General features: G+C 34.4%; 1 protein-coding gene across 4 annotated transcripts in view; it reads left to right on the top strand.

Annotated features, from left to right (window-relative positions):
• The window catches only part of RB1CC1 (RB1 inducible coiled-coil 1), a 58,374-nt gene that overhangs the window by 5,491 nt on the left and 29,639 nt on the right, over window positions 1–23,244 (top strand). For 3 of the 4 annotated variants that reach the window (XM_039351369.1, XM_039351368.1, XM_039351367.1), the window contains exons 2-9: window positions 2,694–2,806; window positions 5,482–5,611; window positions 6,086–6,212; window positions 6,297–6,467; window positions 10,681–10,883; window positions 12,332–12,764; window positions 19,654–19,824; window positions 22,078–22,262. In XM_039351369.1, coding sequence (XP_039207303.1) covers window positions 5,541–5,611; window positions 6,086–6,212; window positions 6,297–6,467; window positions 10,681–10,883; window positions 12,332–12,764; window positions 19,654–19,824; window positions 22,078–22,262 — 1,361 coding nt within the window. In that variant the 5' untranslated portion in view covers window positions 2,694–2,806; window positions 5,482–5,540. The remainder of the gene's footprint in view (window positions 1–2,693; window positions 2,807–5,481; window positions 5,612–6,085; window positions 6,213–6,296; window positions 6,468–10,680; window positions 10,884–12,331; window positions 12,765–19,653; window positions 19,825–22,077; window positions 22,263–23,244) is intronic. The other variant, XM_039351370.1, reaches the window with a different exon arrangement.

Below are 23,244 nucleotides of genomic sequence, written 5' to 3'. Positions count from 1 at the left end.
GAATAATTAGCTTTAGCATTTCAATTGTATTGGTCTTTAGCATTCAGTATGTATTTAGTGATTCTGTACAGGGGGAAGATCTCCAATTGCAAAGAAGAAAGAGACATGCGTGTATGATGTGTTGTACATTTTGGTTAAAAATATATATTCCCAAGTTAGAAATTAAGCTGAAATAGTATTTTTCATTAAGTATTCCTATTGGCTCTTGCAGTTAGGAAAAGTAAAATCAGTTAGTGGCCTGAGAAGAATGTTCTTAATTTTGAGTTTGTTTGAATGTCTCTCCAAGTGATTAATCAGCATAGTGGAACCACTGATCCCAATATGAATGGTGATTATTTGTGTGAAACAAGACCTTTCTTCTAGAGATGTGGTTGAAAAAAATCCAATTCAGGCAAGTTTGGTGGTTTCAAAGTTGTACAGTTTGCTTTTCAGATGTTCATTTTAAAAAGTTGAGAAACAGCGATTTTATGGCTACCGCTGACTACTTCCAATAGCTGAGAGACAGAAGAAGAGAGAGGAAGCTATTGAAGCCACAGAAAATTAGACAAGCATTGAGATGAATATGCTGATTATATTTATGCACTTTTTTTGGGGAAATACTCATTTCAGACTTTTCCAGAAAACCTGCATCTCTGCTTCTCAGTAATGGTACTCTTGCTATAAAACTTCCTACTGTATCTTTGGAGATGCATCAACTGTTTATCCACAGTTCAGTGTCATTGGTTGCTTACAATATGCATCTTCATCAACATGCTTGAAACTTTCAGGTAGATTTCTAGTAGTTAGAGCTTTTGGTATTAAAATACTTTGGTATTTTGTAGTATTTAATTGTTGTGATTCACTGAAGAATGGTATATAATTAAAATAAAATTTCAGGAAAGATTTAGAAGTTACCATGTTTCCCCGAAAATAATATTTGCCTCCAAAAGAGGCACCAGGTTTTATTTTCAGGGGGTGTCTTTTTCTCTCACCTTGCAGCGGCACTGACAGCCCCGTCCAGCCGGCCAACTTCTTCTGCAGCTGAGAATGGAGCTGCGGCCTGCATTTCACAGTCAGGATTTTATGGAAAGCCTCTGCATCCCAGAACTGAGCTGCGGATTGAATTCATAGCTCAGTTCTCGGATGCAGAGGCCTTCCGGAAAGGCCTCTTGAGTGCAAAATGCAGTCTGGAGCTCCATTCTCAGCTGCAGAATGAAGCTGCTCCTTTGGCTGCAGAAGAAGTGGGCTGGCGAGGCCTGTGTCGATCCATGGGAGGCCTGGCTGCAATGTTAAGCTCCACCCCCCACCCCAACTTGACTTTCAGGCGTGTGCCTCGCCCCAAAATTAGGGCTTATTTTTGGGATACACAGGAAATACGGTACTTGAGCTACCTTAATGAAAGTGATACACAGTTGTGTTTCTTTGTTTTAAAGCTTATAAATGTGTGTGTGTGTGTGTGTGTGTGTGTATACCTACATACATTAAGCATTGTATTTCAATAAACTGGGATGCTGTAACTGTTAGTTTTGTCAATATCCATATCTGAAATAAATGATTTTATAAGTTTTGTACAAGTAGATTTTATTTAGCTTTTTAATTTAATAGATAATGGTCAATCTGTCCTAAATTATTTTCATACATAATCTCCAAATAAACAGCAGTATGGAAGCATATCTGTGTTTCTGTTATAGAACTGCTTTAGGTTAGTTTTATCATTTCTGAATCCATGAACTAAAACTTTTTTCCTGAATATATCTGAGCAACAGATTACTAGCATAGATAGATATGTTGGGGTGGACTTATTTACAAAGTCTATTTGTGGTTACAGCTGTGCTATTTAAATGGCATTTTCAGTGTTGGCATTTATCAGTCTTCCACCATTCTTTATTGTAATCTAGTCTTTATTTAAGATATAACGTAAGTATTCTGTTCAAGAATTACAGAGTAGAAGTAATCCTCCGTTCCCACCTGTTAATTCAACGACCGTTCAAAGTTACAATGGTGCTGAAAAAATAACCTTTATACCAATGCCCACATTTATGACCTTCACGATGTCCTTTGATTATGTGATCACCATGATAGTAAGTGTTGTCCTTTGCCTGGCTCCCCCCCCCGCTATTGTCTTTTTGTAGACAGTCTCTCCTATTCTTGATCCACTCTGCACCTCACTCAAAGTGGAGAGATTGCAGAGGAAGGAATTACAAGACAGCAAGCTGGTACAGGATGGGTTTTTGAGTAGACCTCTTGTGACTGCTGGTAGGAGCACATTGCTTTCAATGTATATTCCCCATTGTGGGCCTACTTACTCTCTTGCAATACTTTCCTCTTCAGTGAATATACATACAAGTATTAATTCCCTTTTTGTTGTTTATCCCAGTGTCAGATGAGCATTCCAAAGGTCAAGGAAATGGTTAGGGGGCAAAAAGCCCAAGTTGTGACTGATTAGTCTTGTCAGTTTCAAGCTAGCTATCCCAGTGCTGGGGAAGGAGATCATGGTCACATGATTTCCTATTTAGTGACCACTTTGCTGAGCAATGGAGTTGCCCGTCCCAATTTTCACTAAATGAAGTCTGTTGGTATTGTTCCATTCTATATGTCACAGTTTAATGTATTCTAAATAAAGATATTTTAATAGGGTTGCCACTGACTGAAATGTAATTATTGACTAGTTTCCTCTTGCATATGTATTCACAATTTCTGTTTTTCACTGTTAGGTGTTTGATGCTCCAGAAACAACATTCTTTTGCCAAAGTCTAATGAAGAAAATACTTTGTTTAGCAATCCAGCTATTTATAAAGGCAGTGATACCTCCATGCAGTTCCTGAAGGTAAACATTCTGTCTTGCTTTCAATATAAGATTCATACAGACTCATAATAGTTCCCACTACTATATTAAGGTTTACTTTTGTGGAGTTTTTATCCTTTTAATATAATTTTGTGATGACTTACCCTGGCAATTAACTTTTAACAGTGTTTCTGGTCAACTTATACCAGCATTCTCTTACCGTTTGCAAATTATTGTAAGTAGAAAACACTAAATTTTGCTTGAATTATGGAGTAATTATTGGGGAATAAGAATAAGACAAAAATGTTTAGAAATAGAAACAACTTTTATTAGGTACACTGGCATAGCATCAGATGAAGATCTATCGGGAAGCTCAGTCAATGATAGATAGCAATATCCCTTTGGGTGGAGGAGGAAGAAATAGTGAATAACATTGATAAATGCTTGGGCTACTACAATATGACTTGAAGGATGTATTGTATAGGACCACTTAGAATGAGTCTGTGAGATGAATAGTTTGATCCCTGAAAGGATTACTTCTGTATAGCTTTACTGAAGTAAAACCCAGTACCTCCAATGTAAAAATGTAATTATCAGTGATTTATTTGAATGGCAAACTACTAATATTATTGTAGGGAAAACTACCATGATCCTAAATGCTATTAAAATTCCTGCCCAGCTCTGTTGATTGATCCTTAATCACATTCTCTAATAAAATATATTTAAATTAGTTTATTTGGGTGATCAAACCATGAATAACAAAGTTCTAGGCTAAGCCCTATTATTGTTTCAATAATTGATCTAGGATAAAAGGTTTGCTTTCCAGTGAGTTACACTGCCTCTGGCCATTTAGAGTATTATTGACTATATGAAAAACAATAAGGCAGAAAACTACCATATTTTCCGGCGTATAAGACGACTTTCTAAACCCTGAAAATCTTCTCAAAAGTCGGGGGTTGTCTTATACGCCGGGTAGCTGTTCTCTGAATTTAAAACCAATCTGCCTCCTAGTGGCCAGACCTATTTTTTATTTTTTTATTTTTACAGAAATAAGCACTAACACAGTGTTTCTCAACCTTGACAATTTTAAGGCATGTGGACTTCAACTCCCAGAATTCCACAGCCAGCAGGACAAAGCATTCAAAAATCCCATTTAAATTTTTAAAATTTTCTTTACAAATGTAAACCCAGCAAACACACTGTTTACCAACTATTAAGTGATTTATGTTTTAAAAAATCAATAAAATATATGGGGAAAAAAATACCAGCTGAGTTCAGGAAGCATTAGGGAAGCAGTGGTGGGCAACACTCGCTTTCTAGCAGCAAAGAAATGGAGCTCCTGTTGTGCTCATCTATAAACAGAAATTCAATATTGTACCGTATTTTCCGGCGTATAAGACGACTTTCTAAACCCTGAAAATCTTCTCAAAAGTTGGGGGTCGTCTTATATGCCCAGTCGTCTTATACACCAGAATATACAGTATATAAAACATTCTTATGTCCTATACCCAAGTGTAAAATATGGACAACAAAAATCTCCAAATTGAGATAATGAGATTCTAACATTAAATTCAGTAGTAGTACCATTTTTTTCTATATTCTGAGAAATAAAAGTATTGGGTATGATCTTTTTCTCTTAATATAAGAGAAAATTTGAAATTACGATGGCACTGAACAGACGTATTTACAACCCCTGGCCAAACTTAGGGCTATTGCAGCATCCCTTCAGTCACATAATTGCAGTTTGGCCTCTTGGCAACCTGTTTGTACTAATGACAGGTTGCCAAATACCCTGCAATCATATGATTGCCATCTGCAATACTTTCTGCCAGCTTCCTCAGTAAGTCAACAGGGAAGTCTGCAAACCACTGCCACAGGGCTAGCTGAAAAAGATCTATCCCGAAATCCAACCTTGGTTTTCTGTTTGGATTTTGGGATGGTCTTTCTTCAGTCAGCCTGTTTGAGAGCTAAAACACTGCTTGTTGGATTGATTTCTGCCCACACAGGGCAGAGTCTCTGGTAGGCAGCTCTTTTGCTCTCAAAGAGGCTGGGTATTGGGCTGGAGAAAAGAAGGTTTAGATCACAAAGATTCATGTTTTTTTTTCCAGCCAAGTGCCACAGTTCCCTTCTGTGCATGGAAAAGAGATGCCTGCACCCCGTTCAGTATGCAGTTCTTTCCATCTGTTTAAAGGACTGTGTGGTTGCTTAAAGACCGCACATGAGAAAGCTAGGATGCCGTGGTAAAGTTGAGTCAGGTTACATGGTAATCTACTTAATGACTGCAACAACTTACAACCTAAATTCCAGGCTGAATTGTGGTTGAATTAGATTTGGGAAAACCCAGGTTCAAGTCCACTTTCAGGTATAAAAGCTCACTGGGTGACTTTGGACTAGGCACTATCCCTCAGCTCAATGTAGCCTATCATTTGGAGGATTGAAAGAGAAAAGACGATAGGGATTGCAGTCTGTGCCACCTGCAGGAGGTTTCTGTTTTTATTTATTTGAACAGAAATAAAATTCTTCATGAATGGAGACTGGAGACTACCTGCTCCGTATAGGGATATCAAGACTGATATGTGTTGGTTCTGTGTCTTTTATATTTGTCATGTAATCTGTGCATGAATAATATCTGACTAGAGCTAAATGATTTAGATAATTTCAGTATTTATGACTAATACTGTTATGGAGTTGGGTTTTCTTGTTTTTGTTTTTTACAGTTTCAAAATAATAATAGCAAAGTCAAAGGTATAAGTTTCAGAAACCTAAAGAAGTCACCATGAAGTTATATGTATTTCTGGTCAACACTGGAACTACCCTTACCTTTGATACAGAACTTGCAGTACAGAAGTAAGGCATTTTTTAAAAAAATATTCTAAAAGTAATCTTTTGCTAGATTAACTTTCTGTCCCTAGGTATTGGAAACTTTGGAGTTGAGAATTGAAGCAGAACCATTATTAAAATACATCTGTAGCTTGTTTGTGGTGTGTGGAATAAGCCTTTCACTAATGTAGTTACAAGAAGACATATTTGAAACTTTGCTAGAAACTCTCTCTCTTTTGATTTTGCTTGAAAATATCTTACTCTTTGGTTAATTTTTTGTAAACCATAGCACATGAACTGTATTTTTTGTTATAATAGTGGTAATATAGAATATATGTCTATTCTTATAGAGTTTGGATAAACTTTTGCATGTTGCTAACAAATTAAAGGTTGACAAAGTAAAAATTGACGTTTTCCATTAATCTTTTAAATAAGGACTAAAAATCCTTGAGTTTTAAAAAAAACATTTGATACACAATGTCTTTTTTATTGTTTTATTAGTGTGGCTGATCTTAAACAAGCAATCCAAAACAAATACAGGATAGCCATTCAGTATCAGGTACTGGTTGTCAATGGTGGCGAATGTATGGCAGCTGACAGAAAAGTCTGTAGTTACAGTGCTGGAACGGTAAATATTCAGATAATTTTTAAAATATTTAAATTATTAAATAATGAAAAGAAAGTTGAAATAACTTATTTTATTTTAATACAGGATACAAACCCAATTTTCCTCTTCAATAAAGAAATGATCTTGTGTGAACGTCCTCCAGCTATACCTAAAACAACATTTTTAGCAGAAAATGAGATGGAAATAAAAGTTGAAGAATCCCTTATGATGCCTGCAGTTTTTCACACAGTAGCTTCACGAACACAGCTTGCTGTGGTAAGCAACTTAAAATCTTTAACAACTTTTATGCAATTTTGTGACAGAAATATTCAATAAAACATAGCTAATCTAAAATATTGTAAAATCATTTGTAAATCCAGATATTTTTGTTGTTTCATCTTTATGTTAATATGTTTTGTATTTTTATGTATACTTTAATTGAATTAAATCATACATCAATATACAAAACATATTAACATAAAGATGAAAAAACAAAAATATGTGGATTACAAATCTCTTGTGTTAATAATTATCAGATTTGTTTTAGAAATAATTATAGACTAAAGTAGTAAAGATTAGGATGAACTTTGTGGGAAAAGGCAAAGGCTATGGGTGTCTACCCAAATTAGATATGTTTCAAATATATGGAATTCATCTATCAGAATTCTATAGCAAGCATGGACATTTTTCAGTATTCTGGGAGTTGAAGTCCACACATGAAGCATATTTGATTTGATGTAGAATAGCTATTGATGGTTCAGAAGTGCACAAGCCCAGTGAATATACTTATTTAATTCTAGTTAATATCTATCTCTTAATGCCCTTACTAAATCCATTTTGTTCTTTAGGTTTTTCAAAAATATTTTTCTTTTCTTTGAATGGAAACCTACTCTTAAATTTGCATAAGTTACTCATTTTAAGGAAGGAGATTAGGGTAAAGAGCAGCATAGAAGCAAATGTACTCTTTGCTATGGGATAGGTAGGTTCTTGAGCTGTGTGCACATTAATTGTGTTTGCAGAATACAGAAACTTGGCTGTGCAATAAGCTATCTAGATTTCATACATCTTCTCTTCATCAAGTAGATAAAGAAACTTTTGACACTAAGGAATTCAATTCTTTCAGGAAGAACTCCCCAGCACTATTCCTTAAAATAGAATTTTAAGTAGCAGCTGATAATGGATATGATAGAATAAGTATTTTTCAATTTCTGGCATTTCAAGTGAGACATATCAAATAGTAGATAATAGGGGAGTACCTTGCCTGTGATAGCTGGGAAACAATAATCAGTAAAGCAGTGATTCAATACAGTTTCCTAAATATCCACATTATTCAAAAATGAACTTGTTATCTTTGTTGTCATAACATCCAATGTTAATGAAATAAAGCTGCTGAGACAACTTTCTATATGGATTTTATTTTTTTGCTGGCCTTGTACAATCATTATTTCTACTGTAAGTAACTGAAATTCCATAATGAATTTTCATATTTAGTAAAAACAATTGTCAGGGATAGTAGCAAAATAAACATGGGTAGTCACATTATTATTTTGAAACAATGTTTGGTTTCACTTATATAAATTATTATAGTGCTGGTGCTTATGAAAGCATTAGTATGTTTTACCAGAAATCTAAATTTATGCTAAGGGATAAAATTCCCATTACAAATGCACAGTTTTTGTTTGTTTGTTTCTTAACAGCATGCTTCTCTTTATTTTAATAGAAACACAAAATCAGTGATAAGGAAAAACAGCCTGTTCCTAATATAGAATTTGTGAAACAACATTCTTGAGTATCTTTCTCTTTGGAACTGAAGTTGTGAAAGACACTTGGGAATTCTGTTAAAAACATCCCTTTCCCCAAATTATATATTTCCTTATCACTGATTTTTGTTCTGTTACAGGTACTTCCTGGCCTACAATCATTCATTCAGTGATTGTTCAATATTTTGATATGCTGAACAAATGGTGGTTATGATCAGTCTAGGACAGTGGTTCTCAACCTGTGGGTCGGGACCCCATTTGGGGTCAAACGACCATTTCACGGGGGTCGCCAAACAACGTAGTCCGCCATTTTTTCCCCTTTTCCTTAGCTGTGCTACTCCCTTTTATTCTATTGGCTTTTGAAAGCCAATAGAATAGACTCTCTTGAATAAAGTCTAATTCTATTGGCTTTCAAAAGCCAATAGGAATTGTCCAGGCTGTCTCTGCCCTGCTGAGCCGGCCAAAAGTCCCATTCTGCACCAGTTGAGTAGTCCTCGACTTACGACCGGTTGAGTAGTCCTAGACTTACAACCGGTTGGGGGTCGTGGCATTAAAAAGGTTGAGAACCGTTGGTCTGGGAGTTCCAGCTATCCCAGTTTCCCCATGGTCACATGATTGCGACAAGGGCCCTTGGTGTCTAGTTCACACTTATGACTGGTTGCAGTTCTCCACGATCATATGATCGCCGTTTGCAACCTTTCCTGCTGGTTTGCCCAGGAAATCAGTGGAGAAACCAATTGTAATGGTATGTGAGAAAGAGCCTGAAATATAAGGCAAAGAAATGCTGCCTAGGGAATGGTCAGATAGGACAATGCATACAGATTCAACAGGGGCCTTCTCTGGCTTCTCAGGCTGTAAAGGAGACAGTGGGAGGTGGGTGCTTTCAGATTTGCAAGGTTCTGTTATTGTAGATTTACAATAATATAGAATGAACTTATCTGATTGTGTTTTTCCTCTGATCTACCTGGTAAGGCTGATATTGACAGGGAAGATTGCAAATGGCTGGAGTAAGTTTCTCCCACCCAAATACCCTACCCCAGCCTATCTGTATTTGCATTGTGCCAGCCACTCACCTCCCCCCCCACCCAAACACATTCTTATTCACCCTTGTGCATCTCCTTGTGCTGTCCGCCACCCAGCAGCAGCCACTTACCTGCTGCTGGCCTAGGACCTGCAATTTCCTGCTGGTTTCCCCACTGTCTTTGGTATGGGAAGCTGCAGGAAGTTGCCTGCCCACTGACCGTAGTATTCAGTTAACGATGGCAACTGGGTTTCCAAGGATTGCCATCGCTAACCAATGCAGGTATGCTTTGTAACCACAGCACTTAGCGATGGAATTCTGACTCAAATTGCCATTATAAGTTAGGGACTGCGTGTAATATAAATACATTTATTGAATTAATTTGATCCTCTTCAACATCAGAAATACCCCCAAACAAGCCCAATCTAAAAGGTATATATGAGTAGTTTTCAGCTTATGGTGGCAATTGGGATCGGAATTGCTATCATTAAGCAATGGGGTTATAAAGTGCAATGTTATGCATCTGTGCTGCTCAACAATTGCAATTATGGCAGTTCTGGTTGCCACTGTTAAGCAAGGACCACACAGGTTGTTAAGTGAGGACATCATGTGACTGTGAATTCTAACTTTCTGCCAGTTTTCCCAGTGACTGTTTAAACTGGAAGCTGGCAAGGAAAACCAGAATTGGTGATCATGTCGCTACAAGAACAATGCAACAATCATGCATTCAGTACCTGTCAACGCTGCAAATATTGTATATTCTTGTTTTTGACAATATGCAGAACTGTTTGGTATTTTTAGAGTTAATTCAGAAGCCAAAAAAAGGGAACAGAAGTGAATCTCTGCCCTCTGGGCTAATTGGAAGATGTGACTTGTGACTGCAAGATAAGGGAGGGGTTTAGCAAGAAAAGTTAGATGCCAGCAAGAGGAATTCAGATTCTGGCAAAAAAACCTCCATTGTGCCTGTGCCGACATTTTGTAACAATAAAAGACTTTTAGGAAAATAAATGCCTGGAAGTTCTTTGGAATGTTTCATTAGTCGGAACCATGACAGTACCATTGTAACTTTGAATAGTCGCTGAATGAATGATTGTAACCCTAGTATTACCTGTAATGGAAAGGCAAAATGGATGAGAAAGGCAAAGAAATTAAAATAGTTACCTATCCTGATAAATAGCTGGGATTGAAATTGCTCATTTAGGGGGAAAGTTTAATGAAAGACATCAGCATATGAACTTCACTTTTCTTTTTATCTACAAAAAAGACAAAGGATACTACAGAAAAATGAGAACTATTGCTACTGCCATATAGACATTTCTTCTGAGAAGGTTTACTGCAAAATGTTAGGTGGTTTATCCCTCCTGAAGGTTTAAAATTATTATTCTGGAATAAATTAAATTAAAATAAAATTAAATATTCTGGAAGCTTTTAACAAGAGACTGGATGACCATTTGTCTGAAATGGTATAGGGTTTCTTGCCTGAGCAGGGTGTTCGACTAGAAGACATCCAAGGTTCCTTCCAACTCTATTATTATTGTTATTATTCACAAATGCCTTCAAGGGCATTTCTTGTCATACAAGACTCACATTTTTCTTGAGCTATATTGTTTTTCTGTTCCATATTTCTTCCCTTGGAAATGTATGTTATGTTTATATGTTTTAACTACAAAAAATAGGCTATTGATATTTAACGTATTTGTTTATACAGGAAATGTATGAAATAGCCAAAAAACTTTGCTCCTTCTGTGAAGGCCTCGTTCATGATGAACATCTTCAGCACCAAGGCTGGGCTGCTATAATGGCAAATTTGGAAGATTGTACATATTCTTATCAAAAACTGCTTTTCAGATTTGAAAATGCATATTCAAGTTACCTGCAATCCATAGATGATATTAAACTGAAACTTACACAGTAAGTTTGCCTTTTGACTCTTCAGTAAGAAGCTATTGCTATATAACTACTTTCCTGAAAACTAAGTTTTTATGAGTTTGTACATTTGTTTTGACTTTGTTTCATACGTTAGTTCTAGTGCTTGATCTTTAATACCAATTGAGAGGAAAGCAGCAAGTAATCGTAATTATATTATTCAGGAATTCTGGAAACATGACAATATGTTCTTATGCTGAAGGCCAGATCCCTTTGAATTCAATGGAACGTAGTCATTGGTGTATTATCCAAAAAACAGATGACTGCGAACATGTTCGCAATGGATTTCATTTGCTGACTTATTATTTGTGTACTATAATTAAATTGGAAAGCATTTATGTGATCAGTTGCATATTATTAAAGCATAATTATGGTTTAATTATGGTAGCCTTTTTTCATAAGGAAAGGTCCCATACAGTTCAGTAGGTTTTTAGGCTTCATTATTTAAGATGAGGAGGAGGACGTCGACGATGAAGGATAATTACAGACTACATGTTTGAATGTTTTGAGAGCTAATTTCCAGATGATTACATAATTTATTTTCAAACTTTCCATTCAAAATTTGAAAGAAAACAGCATTACTGTATAATTAATGTTGCTATATACATAACATTGAAAGCCATTTTGGTGCAGTGATTGCAGCATCAGTTTTGCCCTCTTTTATGACTTTTCTTGCCACAGCTGCTAAGTGAATCACTGCAGTTGTTAAATTAGTAACCCGGTTAAGTGAATCTGGCTTCCCCGTTGACTTTGCTTGTCAGAAGGTTGCAAAAGGGAATTACAGGCCCTGGGACACTGCAACTGTCATAAATATGAACCGGTTGCTAAGTACCAGAATTTTGATCACATGTCCCTGGGGATGCTGCAGTGGTCATAAGTGTGAAAAATGGTCATAAGTCACTTTTTTCCAGTGCCATTGTAACTTTGAATGGTCACTAAATGAATGGTTGAGGGCTACCTATATGAGTTCTAGTCTGGCCTCGGGCACAAATCCAGCTGGATAATTTTGAGTCAGTCATTTTCTCTCAGTCAATCATTTTCTCTTAGACAAAAGCAAAGCTCTTCCAAAATCTTGCCAAGAAAATTGTGGGGACTTGTGTCAACACAGACTCAATGGCAGATACACATAAAATACATAACTTTGATAAAATAGTGCAAATTAATTTTTAATTACCTGATTTCCTAATTTAAATTTGGATGAACATTTCAGATTATTTGATAAACTCTTTTAAAGTATACATTAAATTTTTTAGTTGTAGTGAAAAGGTAATTAAGTTAAGACACATTTAATATTTCATTGTCTGATAAAGCATTTGGATAAAATTAGAAGAATTAAGGTGACGTTGTAGTGAAAAGACTGAAAAGCATATTATCCATGCAAGATATCACATCTTTGTTTATTTATACTTAATTTGTTTATTTATTTTCCCAAGCTTAGGGGCTGCTGTTTCTATTATGGCCAAGATCCCATTGCTGGAGTGCCTAACTAGACATAGTTACAGGGACTGTTTGGAACGAATGGATTCTTCCACTGATCATGGAGGAACCGAAAGCGAAGACACTGAAAATGAGAAGTCGGCTGAAGTTATGCTTTCTCCTGATACACTTAAGATGAACAAACAATTATTGATAGCGTCATTTTGCAAGTCGGTGGAACATCCAACCTCAGATGATCCAGATTTTGAAAAATTGAATGAAAATAGGGAAGCTAGTCACTATGCAGTCCAAGACAGAGATCTTTCAGTGGAGCTTAACGAAAATGATCTGCCTTCTTTTAATGTTTCACTTTTAGACTGGATAAATGTTCAAGATAGACCTAATGATGTTGAGTCCTTGGTCAGGAAATGTTTTGATTCCATGAGCAGAGTAAGTTAATGTTTTTAAAAACATCATTGTGTTCTGTTTTATAATCCTTTGAATTATTCTTTTCTATCTTGTATAGCTATTCTTATAAGTAACATACAGGATGTGAGATCTAAAGTGGCCTTTTCATGCTTGCTTGAAAATGGTAACTGCAATTCAGCATAGATTCTTACTGTGGAAGAAGAAGAAAATGTTTTTTATCCATGGCATTTTCTCCCAATAGAATTATTTTGGAGTATATAAGGTTTTTTAATATTTATAAGATATGCTACTTGCATATTTTTTCTTAAAGTTTTAATATATACCGTTACTTTAACAACTAAAGCAGTGTCAAACGTTCAAGGTAAGGATGGGAGTTTTTTATAGGTAGTCTTTGACTTACAACCATTTGTTTAGTGACCATTCAAAGTTACCACGGCACTAAAAAAAGTGACTTATGATCGTTTTTCATACTTACGACCGTTGTAGCATCCCTATGGTCACATGATCAAAATTCAGACGCTTGGCAACTGGCATGTATTTATGATTCACTTACTAACTGGCAAGAAAGATCATAAAATGGAGCAAAACTCAAAACTCGCTTAGCAAACAAAAGTTTGTGGTCATAAGTCGAGAACTACCTTTATTATATTGCTTATCTGTTGCTAGATGAGAAAAAGTTATCTGAACACTGATCAGTGTTGCTGTCAGATCTCTCCACTGTTCCATGAAATCATTTGAGTTGTTTTTCCTCTCAGTTGACTTCCTTCATTTCCAATGTTGATATTAAAAGACTTTTTTTTCTTAGCAGCCTGCTGAAAGGCTGATATTTTGAATTTCCATGCCGGTTAAAAAAGGAGAATGTTGCTTTTTATACAAACATATGTAGCATGATAGGCTGGCAAAAAATATTTCAAGTAAATATCTTAACTAAAAAGCTGTCTAGGTCTCTCTGATTAATTGCATATTAGTCTATAACGGGGGTCTTCAAAGTGGCCCTTTTATGACTTGTGGACTTCAACTCCCAGAATTCCTTAGCCAGGCCTGCTGGCTGAGAAATTCTGGGAGTTGAAGTCCACAAGTCATAAAAGGGCCAAGTTTGAAGACCCCTGGTCTATAATTTCTTATCGGTAATATGAAAAACAAAACTAACTCCCCCAGCTTTAGATTATTCATATAGCAATTGACCAAGCTCATTTCCCATCCAAGCTTCAATCCATTATCAACTGATAGAATCAGTACACAGCAGCAAAAAATATGGGCTTCAGTTGAAAGAAAATGCAAACTCTGTAGGTTTGATCTTTGAATCCTTAGGAACAGCAATGGGATATATCTTTCTCAGACTGGTGAAGTTCAAACATTTTAGTTTTAAAACTCATAGCCCTATTCAACATAATAGCTGATAAAGGTATTGTAACAAATGAGTGATAGACAGCTGCGTTTAATCTATTTCGAAATTTATATTCTATCACATAGATGCAAGTTGATCTTAGTATGTTCTACAATTGTGTGGCATCTGATATTGATGTCTACAGGTATACTGGTAATAAATATCTGTTTCATTATTTGACATTAATTATGTCTTCCCATGTATTTCTGTGTTTCAAATGTTTATTCCAGATTTTGCCCTAGACCACTTTGTATGTCATATAGGAATGCTAACCAATGTATAATTATAATGAATTTTATATCTATTATAAAAAAGTAGTAATTATTTTTTAGATTTCATGTCCTATAAGTTCTTCAAAAAAAAATCATATTTCCCAAATGCTATTTTGTTAATTTTTATTGGCTTGATAAATTATTGTTGTTCTAGTATTGATTCTAGCAATTTAATTATAATTTTTGTGAACGTCCAGTTGTTTGCTTAACATGTATAATATAATAGGATATAAATTAATACTAATCAAAATTTAATTTTCCTTTCCCTCCCTTTCCTTCTTCCCTCCAGGGTAGGGAGATGAAACATTGAGAAGTTTTTTTTTTCTAACTCTATGGCAGTATGAAATTGAACTTGGTTGAAAGTGATCAAAACAGTTTGTGATTTTTATCAGTTACTGTCTTTGCTTCAACCAGTATTTCTGAATGTTCTAAAGATCCCCTTACCTCTCTCAAACTATCTTTTAAATAAAGGGCAAAAAAGAAATAAAAGAATATATGTATGTATATGAAGAGAGGCAAGATGGTGAACATATCTAGAGTGTGACTGGCCCGAAGTCATCTATCTAGTTGGCTTACAGCTCTCATTGTTGAGGAAATTACCCTTTATTTTTTAAAGATGTAGTCATGTATTTTTTTTTTTAATATGCATCCTGTCCTTCAAATGCACATGGTTTTCAGGGAATATAGTTTACCCTGTATACAGTTAACCTGACTACCTTAAGTTATTGTATATTCTATAGAATACTTAAGACATGTTTTGCTCAGTAAGTGCCCCAAGAATATCTCTTGATAGATGAATTCATTATGCTAAAATTATTATAAAAATGTTTCCACAAAGAGCAGTATGTAGTAAATTGAATTGCATAAAGATATCCAGGACTAGTATAAAAATGCAAATGATTTTGAGTTGATCTGTGCTGTCCTTTAAATATTTTAAATAGCTGCTGGATTGAATTAATTTATGGATTAAGGGATGGTACTATGAGTGATAACTTCAAATTTCAGTCTGTTTCATTAGAGGAAATAGGTTAATCATATCAAATACTAACATGCTAATATGTGGGCATGACTTAGACATTTGCTTTAAAAAAAAATTCAGAGTAAAATACAACTAGAGGCTTTGTTTTGAAAGAAACCGGGATTGTATGATTTTAAGGAACTAATCTCTGTGAATACAGCAAGATATAAATAGTTTACTAATGTTGCGCTTTTAAGACAATTTCATAATATAAATCTCATTTAATCCAGTTCTGCCCTTCTGCAACTTTTATATTAGGTTTCTCTATATGGCACCCTGTGAACTATCTTTTGTAGAAGCCATTTTTCAACGTTTAATGTTTTATGGTGCTCCAGTGGAAGAGGAGAGGAGGAAAACCTCTTCTGCTTAAGAAATGTGATTACATAAAGGTCAATTTTACCCGTTACATGTTTCTTGTTAAGAAAATCTAGTTTAAAATGTACACGTTTCAGATTACATCATATTACTTACAGTGCATGTGTTTGGATACAGATATGTATTATGATTGGTCCCACAATCAGCCAGAGGTTTAGTCTGGTTTTGACATTTTTATTTACCTATCAAGTCCTTCCCAAGAACTTGAAATAGGCTGATGTTGTTGCTTGATGATGTTAAAGTATTCTTGGGGCGTGTAATAAAGATATTGGAATGCAATTTGGCATCAACAAGTGTGCAATTATAGCCATAATGGCAGGAAAATTGTTGAAGATGATGGAATATAGCTTAACAATGAAGATTTGATAACAGCAGTGACACCAGAAGAAGTCTACAAATATTTCGAGGATTTGAAAGCTTCCAATTTATTACAAAATGAAGTCAAAATACTTCTACTAAATATAGAATCATAAGGCTGGAAGGGCGCCTTGGAGGTCTTCTAGTCCAACCCTCTGCCCAAGGCAGGAGTCCTTATACCATCCAGGATAAATGGTTGTCTTGTAAATCTCCAACAATGGAGCACCCACAAGTCCAAGAGGGATGCTGTTCTATTGATTATTCATTCTCACTGTTAGGAAGTTCCTCTATATTTTTAGATTTAATCTCCCTCCCATTACTTTCACCCATTATTTCTTATCCTGCCCTCAGGTGCTACAGAGAATCAAACAAATTTTGAAAACTAAGCTAAATGATGGAAGCATCATTAGAGCGATTAGTACCTGAGCAGTCCCTAATATTTGATATACAGCAGGAATAGTTGACTGGACCTAGATAGAATTTGATAATTTGGATCAGAAGAAAACTAACGACAATACACCATGCTTCACACTCCAAAAGTACTGATTGGCTTTATTTGCCAACAGCTAAAATGGGTAGAGGACTTCTACAGATTAAACAAATTGGAGGAAGAAAACATGGCCTGAATGACTACACTAAGAAAAGCCAAGTACCTTTGATGAAGGCAGTCAATCAGGAAAAACTCTTGAAAACAATAAAGGTGAAGGCCAGATAGAGGAAAAAAAAAAACAATTGAAAACCAATTTGTTAATTGGAAGAAAATGCCAATGCATGATCAATATTTGAAGGATATTAAAGAAAAAGCTAATTAAAAACTCATATGGAATTAGTTAAGATCAGGAGTGTTAAAAAAAACCCTGAAGGGTTTATTTTATGACTCACAATAAGCTTTACCAACTAATTTCATGAAGGCACAGATTCAACATATCACAACAGCCAATGTCACCTTTGTAGTCAAAAGAATGAAACTCTGGTTTTAAGGTAAATAACAATAAGACTAAAATATTACCAAAAATATGTCTATGAAGGAAAAGGATATGTTAGCTAAATTAACAAGTTTTGAAATAGTGAAGAAGGTTAAATATTTGGGAGTATACATTACAGCTTCTAATGTTAAATTATACAAAAATAATTATGAAACATTATGGGTAAAAGTGCAAAAGGATTAAATTATTGGAAAAAACTACAGTTATCTTTGTTGGGGAGAATCTCAGCGGTTAAAATGAATGTTCTTCCAAAGTTTCTTTTTTTGTTTCAAATGATACCTATTTTGAAAAAAGATGCCAATTTGGAGGAATGGCAGAAGGGTATTAATAAATTTATTTGGGCGGGCAAAAAACCAAGAGTTAAGTTTAAGATTATACAAGATGTACGGGAAAGAGGAGGACTTAAGGTGCCTAATCTGAAATTATATTATGATGCGGTGGCTTTAACATTGATTAGTGATTGGCTTAATTTAACAAATAAAAATATACTTTCTCTTGAGGGATGGGATTTATTATATGGATGGCATGCATATTTAATTTATGATAAAAAGGTGGATCAGGTTTTTAAATCCCATATTTTAAGAAGTGCTTTATTGCATGTCTGGAAGAAGTATTATTATAGGTTAAATTATAAAGCACCAATTTGGGGGATTCCTGGACACGTGATAGAAGGGGTATCTAGGGGTGTGAATTTGGATAGGATTTCTTATAAAGAATTACTTAGATTGGTAGGGAATGATTGGCATTTAAAATCGTTAGCTGAGTTAAAGCAAGAAAACATTGTACAGTCTTGGTTTCAGTATAATCAATTGTTGGTTAGGTGGAAGTTAGATCAAAAGGTTGGTATTACTTTAATGGACGAGAATTTGGTAAAACAGATTAAAGATCAAAACCGAGCGCATATAAAGAGAATTTATAATGTTTTAATAGAAATGGATTTGGAAATGTAATTAGTTAAAGATTGTATGGTAAAGTGGGCTCAAAATATTCAAGAACCGATTCCATTGGATACATGGGAGGTAATTTGGGTTAGAAATGTAAAATTTACCCAGGCACAAAATTTAAGAGAAAAGTTTTATAAAATGTTCTATAGATGGCATTTGGATCCTAAAAAGATGTCTTGTATGTATCCTAATTTACAGCCCAAATGTTGGAGATGTGGTAGTTTGAATGCCACTTATTTTCATATATGGTGGACTTGTAGAAATATAAAAGCATTTTGGATTAAGATTTGGTGGAACATTCAACAGATTTTCAAGAGAAAGATATAAAGTTTACCCCACAATTATTTTTATTGGGTGTTATTATAGCTTGTGATGTTAAAGAAATTAATTTGATGTTGAATTTGATAACAGCTGCAAGGTTACTAGTAGGGCAATATTGGAAGAAGGATTGCTTGCCTAATATAAAAGAATGGATGCTTAAGGTGTCAAATTTAGCAGAAATAGCTAAGATTTCTGCTTACTTGAAGGATCACTCACAAGAAAGATATATTTTGGTTTGGAGAAGATGGATAAATTATATTCAGAATAAATATGGGACTAAAAAGTTTTATTTAGCTTATGAGTGAATTTTAGAGTATTATTATGATATTATTATTTTTAGTATTACTGTTGTTTAACAATTTGGAGATTGTATTGTTTAATAATTAGGATATTAATTTGTTTATGTTTTCATTATGTTTATTTTCAATTTGTTTATATTTATGTTAAAGGGGAGTTAAAGTGCATTATGGACTTGGTTATTTATATAGTTGGTTAATGTTAGTTAGATTATGTTTATCATATTTGTAACCCTGTACTCAGCTCTGGGAAGTTGGGGAGGGAGGAGGGGGGTTTGGGTGGGTTATATTTTAATTTTTATAAAACTTTTTAATAAAAAAAAGAATGAAAAAATTGACCATTTTGATCAGTGGCTACCGCAAAATTTCACAAACTAACTACAAGCAGCGTCATGACCAAGTTGCCAGAATTCATTGGAAACTTTGCCAGATGATTGGATTTGAATGTAGTAAAAACTACTGGACCATCGTTGAGAAGGATTTGGAAAACAAGCAGGTTGAGACCTTAAGGGAACTTTTAAGTTTCAAACAGACAGGCACCTTGTTCATAACATGCCTGATATATAGTTATTGAAAACAAGAAAGTTTGATTCATTGACATTGCTATTCCAGGTTGGAAAAAAAATATGAAATAGCAAGACTTGCAGATCAAAGTTGAACACTTATGGAATATACCAATCTTATTTAGAACCCTCAGAGTAACACCTAAAGGACTGAATTTATTGGACCTGAGTACTTTAATTTTACAAAGGATCACCCTGCTTGGAACTGCCTATATTCTTAGACATTACCTTAAAAAATTTTAGGTCCTTGGTTAAGACTTGAATTACTAAGTTTTCACTGGTCTTAGACTGTAAATCTAACTGTAGATTACCCACATATAATAATAATTTCCCCATAATTTTCTTTTCATCAGAAGTGATTAGACATTAAATTTGTCTTTTTGTTTTTCAGCTTGATCCAAGAATTATTCAGCCTTTTTTGGCAGACTGTAGACAGACGATTGCCAAATTAGATAATCAGAACATGAAGGCTATTAAGGGACTGGAGGATAGGCTTTATGCGCTGGACCAGATGATAGCTAGCTGCAGCAGGCTTGTTAATGAACAAAAAGAACTTGCTCAGGTAAGTAGTAGTTGTTTTGAATTTGGTAAGATAGATACCTTTTTTTATAATAATAGTAAATTCTGAAAAATGCTCAATAAATTGGATTTGTTTAGATTAAACTGTGCCCTTTATCTTAACAGAAGATAAATTTGAAATTAAACTTTTTTATCACAGATATGGATATCTTCCTACAATGGTATGAAATTCACTACCTCATTCTTTAGTTCAGGTACTGAATTGGTATGGAGATTTTAATATAAATTTATTTGCTGTCCAAGTCCCAGTGATTCTGAGAGTCTTTAAAGTCATCACAGAGGTTTTCAAGAACTAGGAACAAGTCAGATTTAAGTTCTGTACTTCTGATATATTCCCACTTTTTTGTGTTATTTAGTATTGCAATCATGATTGAAGTCAGTGACCACTTGTACTGAAATTAATATCTGATGTGTCTGATGTACACAAATACATTTCCTATTGTTTCTCTGAATTAGAGATATGATTTACAGAAGTTGCTGAACTGAATTATACAAAGAATCAGCCATCAAACATAAGGAAATCGCAATTCAACAATTGGAAATAGTTTAATTCTATCATATTATGAAATACTTTGCCTCATATATAGGAACTATCTCTTCCCTAAATGTAAAGAATTAAAAACTTAATTCTAGATGGAACGTTTGGAATGTATTAAGATTTTAGTATTTACCCCTATTATTCAGTACCATTGTAATGTATATTTTTATTATTCTTTTGTTTTTAATTCTCTGCTTTTTGTATGTTTGCTGCTTGGAGCCATATGGAGTAGAACACCATAGGAATATTAATAATAAAATAAATATGGCTGAATAGACAATTAAAAAGTTGCTATGCATAATGCATTAGCACAGGGCAACTCCCATCCTTGAAGTTTTGTATCTTTTTTCTTCTAAATTTTCCCCCCACCTTTATTATTTTTATAAATAAGGCAGTGAACGTAAGCTCAGCATGTCTGCTTTGAAGATTTAACGTGGAGAGTTGTCTGTGTACATACATACCATTTGAATAACCAGAAAAAGCCTTCAAACTAATTATGCTGAACCTTTCAGAAAAACATCCATTTTAAATGCTTCCATAATCCTAACATATTCCAGTTTATATAATCTTCTTTTTTTCTAGGTTAGATTGATTTGCAGTCTTATTTCAATCTGATATAGGGGTTGGGATCCCAAAAGCTAAACATCCCAAGTTTTAAAAGTTTACCTTACTTATTTGTTTTTAAGAATAGCTTTCCTGGGCCCATTTTATCACACAATACTTTTTGTAGTTGTCCTTTTCAAAAGTTCTTCCCCACATGTTGTACAAAACTATTTAAAAGTTAAAAAGTTCCAACAAAAATGCATAAATATTTCTAAGTAGTTCACGATAGCACTATAAATGCAAATAACAGAATACTGATGAAGAAACTATTAATAAAAATCTCTAAATATTTAAAACAATAACAGACTTAGTAATCTATGAATAAGTTACTGAAGTAAAAATAAACAAGACTATTAGTACTTAGTAAGTTATTCAGAATGGTGAGAAAACTAACCAATATACCTTTAATGACTGCAATTATTTCCATATTTAAATGAGATATAATTCAAACAAAAACAAAATAAAAGTAGGTAGTTTTTTAATGCATAAATTACGTGTATATAACATCTCATTCAATATGGTCAGTAGGTGGCAATATATTATAAGGATTCTTTTTATTTAGTTTTTAACATAATGCAACCTTGTTAAATTTAAATTACCTGATGCATTTTTATTGATAAAGTCATTTGGTATCCTTTAGAATATTTTTATATGAAGATATGAAACAATTCTTTAGAGTAGAATTCTCGTACCCCCAGGCCGCAGGCTGGCATCGGTCTTTGTCCCTTCAGGAACTGGTCCATGCAAGTGAGCAAAGCCCCATCCAGCACACGCGGGATCCAGGCAGTGTGTGCAGCCATGCCCCCAATCCCAAAAAAATCTCCCTCCGTAGAACAGGTCCCTGTTACCCAAAAGATTGGAGCTGTTGATCTAGAGTATTCTTATTATTTTGCAAGATATTAAAGGAGGCTATTGTGGTGTTCTGAAACCATTTTAGCGATTAGTATAGATACCAAACAATTGCCCATAGGTGATTCTGATTTGCAAAAAATAAATGTATGTCTTCTGGAGTTATTGGGAATGAATTAACATAACATTTATTTGGCACAGAGAACAGAAAATGTTTCTATTTTTAAATCAATTTATTTTATTAAGGGATTTTTGGCTAATCAGAAGAGAGCAGAGAACTTGAAAGATCCTTCTGTACTACCAGACTTGTGCTTGAGCCATGCAAATCAACTGATGATCATGTTAACTAACCACAGGAAACTTTTAGATATTAAGCAAAAATGTACTACTGCCAAACAAGAACTTGCAAATAATTTACAAGTCCGACTGAAGTAAGTTAAGCTATTGCAATAATGTATTTCACCACATGTATTTTTTTAATTGTATGTGTACTACTATTATAATTACTGTTTAGAAATTATATCTCAAACCTTCCTTCCGCCCTCCCTCCCTCTCCCCCTCCCTCCTCCCTCCCTCTCTCTCTCTCTCTCTCTCTCTCTCAACTGTAGAATTATTATATTCAGGAACCAGCAATTTATTTTGCTGCTATCCACAAAGTTTACAAGCTTCCTTTGCGATTGAGTGCATAGGATTTGATTTATTTTATTGTAATATCAGGTGTTCAATAGGTCCCTAGCACTAGTAAAATGTATCTCTGAATGTGTATAGTCACATTTTTTCCAGCTTCAGATTAATGTGGAGGAAAGTTTGCATTTGTTATGATAATATAGGGGAATGTACTATTAAAAATAAGTGAATAAGCAGAAGAAACAAAGTATATGAAAAGGAGGCAGACATGTTGACCTCAGTCTTTAGCAGATAAAAATTATTGTGGAGAACCTTTTTCTATTGAGACTCTCCACATGAATAAAGACTCTGGAAAGTCAGAATCTTTCATTGGTCTGTTGCAGGCACACTCTCATTTTGACTGTTTTTGGGGTGCTTGGCAACCAGTTCACCTTTAGGAGTGTTTTCAAAGTTGGGTCTTGTCATACGAACGCTTTCACTTATGATCATATCAACTTAAGACTGGAAAACTGGTCCTAATCTCAATCATAAGTTGAAGACTATCTGTATAATAGTTTATTTGAACAGTTTATTTGAACAGTTGAACAAAATCCAGATTCACATTAGAAATTTGAATGATATGGATTTTAATAGGTATCTGTAGAATGCAGTTACATTCTTAGGTGAGTTTATTTGCTTTGATTTTAATTGCATTTTAATGATGTAACCTATCAGAAATATTCTGTGACTGAGCGGTTTATAAAGCTTTCAAATCATAAATAAGCAAATACCTGGTTGGCAATTATT

Source organism: Crotalus tigris, unplaced genomic scaffold, assembly GCF_016545835.1.
Source record: "Crotalus tigris isolate CLP2741 ecotype Arizona unplaced genomic scaffold, ASM1654583v1 scf7180000018371.15429387391:27106975, whole genome shotgun sequence".
In the NCBI taxonomy this organism is placed as follows: Eukaryota; Metazoa; Chordata; class Lepidosauria; order Squamata; family Viperidae; genus Crotalus; species Crotalus tigris.
The sequence above is the reverse complement of the archived record's forward strand: the minus strand, read 5'-3'. Positions and strand labels throughout refer to the sequence as shown.